Below are 8,683 nucleotides of genomic sequence, written 5' to 3' on the forward strand. Positions count from 1 at the left end.
TTATTTTGAAAACTAGAAAAATAGTTCATCAGAAATATGTCTATTAACATATCTGTTTCCAGTTCTTACCCTGAGGCAAACTATTTTTGCATTCATATAGTTTGCTATGAAGATATTTTACTGTGTTTAATCAGTCTCCTACATTTTTAGAGATGACGCTATTTACTTAATGTTGAATTAACATTTCACACAGCTTTTTACTCATGAGGCTACCTTTCTGTGTCATTGTGCTCTTTACATGTTCTGACTACATTAGGAAAAATCTCTCAATGCTTTCTTAAGCAATATTTCTTTTTCTACATGATAATATTCTATAGCAGAATGAATACCAAACTTAGAAGTCCTAAATTCTAGACTGAAGACTGTCATTCATGAAATAAGTGACCTTAAAAATGTCCTTTCACCTCTGAGTCTTATTGCTCCCATTTTACAAGTTGAGAAATAATAGTACATCCCTGCCTTTCTCAGCATTGTTTGTAGATCCAATAGGGAAAGTGTACCTGAAAGCACACTGTATAAATTTACAAACATACAAACATTTATTGAATAACATAATTGCTGATGTGCCTAAAATTCAAACTTATTCTTCAGAGACTGTGCCTTTATTTAATTCTCAATAAAAGGTCAATTCAAAGCATTTTTATGGGGAAATGAACTAATGTAGCCCTAGTGAGTTTCATACAGGAATTTAGCTTGGACAACCTATATGAACGGATGGCTAATGTGCCTCTTTAACCATCTCATTTAGTGGCAGCCTTGTCTTCTGAAATTATGATACAAGAGTTAATCACTTTAAGATGGAACCCTTGTGAATGTAGGTAGCGCAAAGATCCTGGGGTAATGATTTAAGTGTGATTCATGTGCTTTAGAATTGAAGCTTGGCAGGTAATGAAATTGACAACCCATAGTGAAGATTTCAAAGCATATTGAATTTTTCTCATATTCATTGTTTCAGTTCTTAAATGTGAGGCTGAGAGATGTTGTTGTCTTCAGAAGTTTTAGATCTGCTGAAAAGCCTGGACAAGTATTCAGTTGAATCCCTTGAGTTTCATGCCAGCAGTAGGGCAGAAATAGTTTTGGCCTGGCAATTTCAAGGCAGGTGTTACCAGTTGGTTGCCCAAACCATGGAAAAACCTCCTTCTGGCCTTTTTAAATGCCTGACTTTGAGCAGTGTTACCTCCTGATGGACCTGCCAGGGAGAATTAGTTTCAGAATGCACTCACAGTAAGTAGACTGAATTAAGTTGCTGGATGAATTAGGAATATGTACTTAAATGTTGAAGAATGTCTGCCCAAAACAGCAGTCTTGAATGAATCTTCAGTTCAATGAAGTTGAACTACCTCTTTTTGTTTCCTGATTATATTTAGCCCATAGGTTCAGCTGCTTCTATTAGCATTTTGTGGTTCACGATAGTAAAATAAAGTCATAGAAAGTCCTTTATAAAAATACAAAGTATTATAGCAATGAAGGCAAAACATTACATTATGTTAGTATTATGAATCTAACCAAAGACTAGAAAATACATGTGTGTGTCCTGCTTTCTGAAATATGTTTTCCTCAATTCGAAGAATACAAATCTTTTAGAAAAGCTACGTTTAAGTGAAATTCAATTTTCTGGTGGTCTTCCATGATTAAAATACTGATGTGGTCGTTACGAAAATAAATTCTCTAATGAATGTTATTATGTATTTTAAGTATAAAATGAAGACTCTTCAATGGTTCTTAAGTGTTTGGGCCATGAAAGCTAAATGTCTCACCTAGAAAACTGAACGAAGTACCTACAACACAATTTGTTGTTTTATAATTCCATGGGGTTTCAGGTTCACTGATGCGTTCCAGGACTCTCAGAAGCCCTGCAGTGCTTATCTCTACTTACGCACCTTGCAGGTCTTTTTATTTCGTTCCAACTCTCATTCCATAGCTTTCCCTTTTTCTGCAAACTTTCTCTGTAGCAAATCTGGTATGAGTTCTTTTGTAGCATCCTCACCGTTACTGAAGGCCACTTTGTCTCTGGCCTATAAGCATAGGCTTCAACCAGAAATGGCAAGAGTGAGACCTACCATTCACTAGGTATCTACTCCAAATAGGTAGTAGTGCTTAGTGTGCTGAGTGCTTTACATGCAGTATCTGCCACTCCACACTGTTTTGAAGTGTCCAGTGATTTTTGTGCACTATCATGCATCCCATTCATCCAGGGGAAGCAAAAGATATCATCAGTACTTTAGAGATGATGGATCTGTATCTCTCATTCTGTTTAAGAATCCCAAATCACTAATTAAGATTCCCAGACTACTTATGCCCCTCTAGGCTCTTTCAGAATGAGGATGTCTTTAGATCAGGATGTATGTTCATTCAAATGCCTAACCTACCCATTCACCCCTTGGGCTTGGTTGGAGTTGGAGCGGCCTTTCAGGCTTTCTTATTAAGAAATTTCTTTTTCGTGGCTCACGCCTGAAATCCCAGCACTTTGGGAGGCCGAGAAGGACGGATCACGAGGTCAGGAGATTGAGACCATCCTGGCTAACATGGTGAAACCCCGTCTCTACTAAAAATACAAAAAATTAGCCACGCGTTGTGGTGGGCGACTGTAGTCCCAGCTACTCGGTAGGCTGAGGCAGGAGCATGGCGTGAACCTGGGAGGTGGAGCTTGCAGTGAGCTGAGATCGTGCCACTGCACTCCAGCCTGGGCAACAGTGTGAGACTCCATCTTAAAAAAAAAAAAATGGAAAAAAAAAAAAAGAAATTTCTTTTTCACCAAGCAAATGCTAAAATGTTTAAGAATAAATAAGTAGGAATAAAATAAAACCAAAAGAAATATCACTTCCCTGCTTCATTTCTCTGAAATGTGGTCACTACTATGCACCTCTAACTATTGTCTTTCACTTTGCTCTATCCACATAGGTAACAACATTGACTCAGGAAGTTTCTCAGTTGGGTAAAGACATGAGAAATGTGATCCAGCTTCTGGAAAACATTCTGTCACCTCAGCAGCCATCACGGTTTTGCTCTTTGCACAGCACTTCTGTGTGTCCCTCCAGGGAGAGCTTACAGACCAGAATGAGCTGGAGTGCGCGCCAGCCTTGCCTACACTTGCAAACAGGCGGGGCTGCTTATACCCAAGCACAACTTTGTAGCAGTAATATCACCTCAGACATTTGGAGTGTGGATCCCTCCTCTGTGGGGAGCAGCCCCCAACGAACTGGAGCTCATGAGCAAAATCCTGCAGACAGTGAACTTTATCATTCTCCAAGCCTTGATTATTCACCTTCCCACTACCAGGTTGTCCAAGAAGGTCATTTGCAATTTTTAAGGTGCATCTCTCCACATTCAGATTCTACGTTGACGCCTCTGCAGTCCATTTCAGCAACTCTCTCATCTTCTGTCTGCTCCTCTTCGGAAACATCTTTGCACCTAGTTCTCCCAAGCAGATCAGAGGAGGGCAGCTTCAGTCAGGGAACTGTGAGTTCCTTCAGTCTGGAAAACTTACCAGGATCTTGGAACCAGGAAGGAATGGCATCAGCTTCTACAAAACCTTTGGAGAACCTTCCACTGGAAGTTGTCACAAGCACAGCAGAAGTGAAAGATAACAAAGCCATAAATGTATGATATTAGTGCCCATGATGCAGCAGCTAATCTCAAACCTACCACTGCATGACAGTTTTAGTTTGCCTTTTTGCCTCTGGTGGGCATGAAGACTGAGCAAAGCTGGGAATCCTGCAGAAAAGAGTGTGAGGAGCCAGGGAAAGGCAGAACCACCTCCATGCTGTAGCAAACAATTTCTAGATACTAGAAGCATAATAGAAACATTTTTCTGTACAGGTATTAAACTACTGGTCTGTTTGACAGACTTTGGTAGCAATCCAAAGACCCTGAGGGTCTGAGCAGCTAGAAGTCCTAGACAAAGAACTTGTGGATGACTTTTGTCCCATGTGGCTTTTGTGAAGTATGGCAAAGGTTTTTCATGAGTGCCTGATTGTCATTCCTGAACAATATCCATAGCACTGTTGGCCTCAGGAGTGCACAGCTCCTGCTGATGTATTTTTCTTTTTGTGAAGGCAAAGGGACAATTATCACTGCATGTCATCTCCTAGACAATCAATCAGTCAAATAGAGCTGGTGGCCAGTGGTTAGCTATCCGCACGTTATTTGCCATGTAAATGAAAACGTCTTTATTTATCAAAAAAACACAGAGGCTATTTTTATATCCTTGGTATGAAATATGTATTTAAACTATTTAAATATTTATAAAGAAATGAATGTTTTCTTTTCATTTTGGTAAAAAAAAAAAAGCTTGCTGTTTTAACAAGAAATGCACTACTGTTGTGTATAGTAGATCAAAAATTATTTATTACTAAGAGGATGTAGTTTCCAAAGGAATCCCCCATTTTTTCTGCATGCAGTTTGCAACAAATGTATTCTCATGCTTCTGGATTATAAAAGAAAGTGAAGTCATATTTTGTTAATGAAATAAAAACATGGACTGAGTGTCAACTACATGAGCTTTGGCATGGGGATAGAGAGGCTCCATCTAGGCTCTGCCAACTCATGTCAATGACCTGATTTAAGGTCGTTGTGCCAGCAGAAATGTCTCTCCTCTAGGTATCATATTTTGTTGCTCAAGAATCCAAAATGGGTCTGTGGACATAGGGCAATTTTGGGCTCAAAGTGAGGGAGAAAACCTGGGTGTGTCCTTTCCCAGTGCTTTTCTTTTACAAGAGGTAGTAGACTAGTGGAAATCCCCAAATGGAGCCAAGACTTCTGAGCTATAACTTGTGGGAGTAATACCAGCTTGCAATGGGTCAGCACTTTACCTTTTTTCTTTAAGGCTCCCAACAATGCTATACAGCGCAGTTGTTTCCATTCCTATTTTTAATAAATCTCAGGGGAAGCCTCAGAGATTACACAGTTAGGATGCTGACACAGTCTAGAATCCATAATGCTCCCTATATCTCACACTAACAGGCAAATTCAGATGCTGGGATTGGCAATGATTTAAGCACCTTCACTAAAGTTTTATTTTATGTTTTAGAACAGTTACAGTCTAATTGTCTTGGACATTTTGGGAAGATATATTGGGTTCACATTCTGGAGTTCTCTTTATTTTCCACCACAAAAAATAATCTGAGAGAGAATTGTATCATTAAAAGTATCTAAACACACCAAGACTTCTGATGTTGTATGAATCTTGCACCTTAAAACTGGCTAGAGCAGCAGAGAGAAAAGATATTTTTTCTAAGAAAAATGAACACAGGACATGTTTATAAGGCAGGTCACTCAGGACTCAAAACGCCTTCTACTTTCCCCCTCTCCAAAATTCAGTCTCTCCCTAAGTTAAAGGGAAAACTGAGACAAAGGCAACATTCTAGATTTCATGTATTCATTTGCATTCTCCCTTTTGCTCTCCTTGACCTATGTAATCATTTTAAGTGCAGTTCAAAAAGAGCTAACTGGTGTTGGCTCACAAGTGTCCTTCTGGCAAATTACACTGCTATTACTAATGCTAACAAGAATAACTGGCATTCTGTTTCTTGAGTACTGACTTTGTACCAGCCAATTTTTAGGAATTAATACACATTATACTTCCTCATATTAATCAAACAGTGCTAACAGTTACTTGAGTTATTTGTTATTATTATCCCTATTATACAAGTGAATAATTAATTGAGACACAGATTTTTTTAAACTTCCCCAGTCACATTATTTTAAATGATTGATAGACCCATGGCTGCTCTAAGTACCCCTCCCTTCATGTTCACACGCATGCTTGTTGATCTTTGAAACTTCTTTACTAATAATTACAATTGACCACTGAACAATGAGGGGCAAGGGGGCTGGCCCCACACACAATTAAAAATTCATATGTAACTTCTGACTCTCCAAAAATTTAACTTCTAATAGCCTATTGTTGACTGGAAGCCTTACTGATAACATAAACAGTTGATTTACATATATTTTATATATTATATGTATTATATACTGTATTCTCACAATAAAAAAAGCTAGAGAAAAGAAAATTGTATTAAGAAAATCATGAAGAGAAAATACATTTACTATTCATTAACTGGAAGTGGATCATCATAAAGGTGTTCATTGTTATAGTCTTCACATTGAATAGGCTGAAGAGAAGGAGGAAGAGGAGGAGTCTTGCTGTCTCAGGGGTGGCAGAAGCTGAAGAAAATCTGCATATGAGTGGATCGTGCAGTTTCAAACCCATGTTGTTGAAGGGTCAACTACAACTTTTTTCAAAATCAGTGAATAAACTGAGTTATTTTTGCAATGCAAGTAAACAAATAGGATGAATTAGCTAAGTTCTTGGGATTTGGGGATGTTCCCGCGAATTGGCTGGAAACAAGCCCATATTTTCTACCCAGTCACCTTCTCTGTTTTTACTCAACATCTGACTTTAACAGGCATGAGAACAAGCTCCCTGACCTGCATGGAGCTGCAGCTGGACAAAAGTGAGCAAGCACCTGGAAGGAGGGAGGGCTCCCATGCATTTCTTCCATGAGGACCTCCGCCTCATCCAAATCAATCCCATTTTATTCCTTATCGACCCTTTCCCCCATCTACTCTGACAAATAGGACTCTCCCATATCCAGGGCAGCTCAGGATGATACAGTTTAGTTCTATTTTACTTAAGTATGTGCTAATAATATTCTAGAAAGTGAGAATTTCAAGTTTTCCTAGATGTTTAATTGTCTAAGCACTGTAGCTACACAAATAGCAAAGGCCCTTGTCTTCTTATCAGGGATGCATTTTTGAGCCCCTACATTTTCTTCACCTACTCACCCTCTGCTGAAGGAAAGCCCCAGGAACCCAGAGGCAACAAAAGCAGTTATTTTCTTGGTCAAGGTAATTTTCTTTAAAATTATATTGAGAATAAATATTTTCTATGCAATTCTAATTAAAACCAGACAGATTATGCAAAACTTCATGTTAATTCAATATAAGAAGAAATTCCTAATAATTCCAGCTACTTACAAATGGAGTTTATTGTTTATCCCCAATAGACAAAGTGTCCTCTCAGAGGCTGCGTGAGTATTTGACAGGAATAGTTTTTCCAGAAGGGCTGTGCATTGGATGTGAAGTTAGCAGAATGCCTACATCACAACCACATGGGGTATATATTTGAAACGCAGATAATCTAGCTTCAAGCCAGCTGCTTTGAATGGGACCTGAAAATCTACCATTTGGTAAACTTCCTGGGTGACTCAAATACACTAAAGGCTGAGAAGTATTGATCTAGAATCTATAGAAGTACAAGTCTGAGTCCTAGCTAATCTGTATGTAAGTAGACAACCACTGAAATTCTATTAAGGACAGCCCAGAGTCTGTAATTGTATAATAAAGAAGGCTGATTAACTCCTAAATCAGTAGTCCTCCAACTTTAGTTCAAATAATGTATTTCTGGGAGATCTTATTAAGAGAGAGATTTCAGGGCTCCAACTCCTTAGACATGAGCTAGGTCCCCAAGTGATTCTAATATGTATGTTCCAAGAAATAAACTCTGAAAACACTGTCCTAAGAAGTACAACCTTTCATTTTATAATGAGCTGGTTCTGTGGGAAGATGGAGCAACTAGAATCAAACCAATTAAAACTCACAAGTTTCTTTCTGTACAGTTCCAAATACATCAATGACCTTTTTTTAGCAAAGTAATTGATATCTTTTCTCCAAGAGAGCTTTGAACACCCATCAATTACTTCAATGAAAAATGATTGTCTACTATGTGTCTTACACCACTTATACCTCTTGATTTGTTATAGATCTTTGTTTTCTTGTTTCATTTAGATTTTCTAGAAGAAAAAAGAAAAGTGAAAATACCTTCTGAAGTTTCAAAAATTGGTCAGTTATCTGATAGGAATCATATTTGTATGTGAGGCAAGATAACTATTTGGTCAGCAGATGACAGTTGCTGTGGATGTCCCCTATGTGAAATGGAATTGCTAATGTTAAGATTGTGATTTTATTCATAACAATGAAAACAGCCTGCACCAAATAGTTCTTGCTAAAGCTACTTATTCTCATGGCATATATAGCTCATTTTCTAAGGTCATCTTTTTAAGGCATTGCTTTTATGTCTTCTTTTTTAAGTATATAGTACTTCAAATGTAGTCTTCTCTTAGATACCATCATCACCGAAAATAGAGCTTGGGTACAAGTGCAGGCATAGGCTCTATTAAGGGCCCTTCCAAAAGGCTTTCCTTTGCCTATTTATTTCACTTTATACAAAGGCAAATGGTCCAAATAAATATTAAGCTGAGAAAGGAGCAGAAGTTTTGGAAGAACACAAAGGAGTGTTTGCCTCCAACCATTTTTTCTTGCTCTGTGATATGGACAAGTTATTTAAGACATCTGAGCCTCAATTCCTTCATCTAAAACTTGAAGAATAAAATATATCCAATTTTCAGAGTCTTCGTGAGAATTAATGAAGTAATTTTTGTGAAGGCACACTACCCGACGTACAATAAACGCTAAACAAATGTCAGTTTATCTTCCTGACCTTTCATCCCCTGGTTCCTTTCCTATTTCCCCCTCCTCCCCTCATCTCCTTCTTACCTCTCCTTCCTGATTTTTTCACCTTTCCTTGCCCCCACTCTCCTCTTCCCCAACTTCTTCCTGGCTCTCCCTTCATCTCCAGCCTCTTCCCACTTACATCCTCTCCATTCTCTCTTTCCCGCTC

The 8,683-nt window shown here is 38.4% G+C and overlaps 1 protein-coding gene across 4 annotated transcripts in view; it reads left to right on the forward strand.

The window, feature by feature from the left end:
- The window catches only part of KCNH8 (potassium voltage-gated channel subfamily H member 8), a 398,058-nt gene extending 389,648 nt beyond the window's left edge, over positions 1–8,410 (forward strand). For all 4 annotated transcript variants that reach the window (XM_055109557.2, XM_034955949.3, XM_008951643.5 and 1 more), the window contains one exon: positions 2,902–8,410. In XM_055109557.2, the coding sequence (XP_054965532.1) occupies positions 2,902–3,606 (705 nt within the window). In that variant the 3' untranslated portion in view covers positions 3,607–8,410. The remainder of the gene's footprint in view (positions 1–2,901) is intronic.
- The last annotated feature ends 273 nt before the right edge of the window (positions 8,411–8,683 follow it).

This window comes from Pan paniscus, chromosome 2 (assembly GCF_029289425.2).
Source record: "Pan paniscus chromosome 2, NHGRI_mPanPan1-v2.0_pri, whole genome shotgun sequence".
NCBI classification, from domain to species: Eukaryota; Metazoa; Chordata; class Mammalia; order Primates; family Hominidae; genus Pan; species Pan paniscus.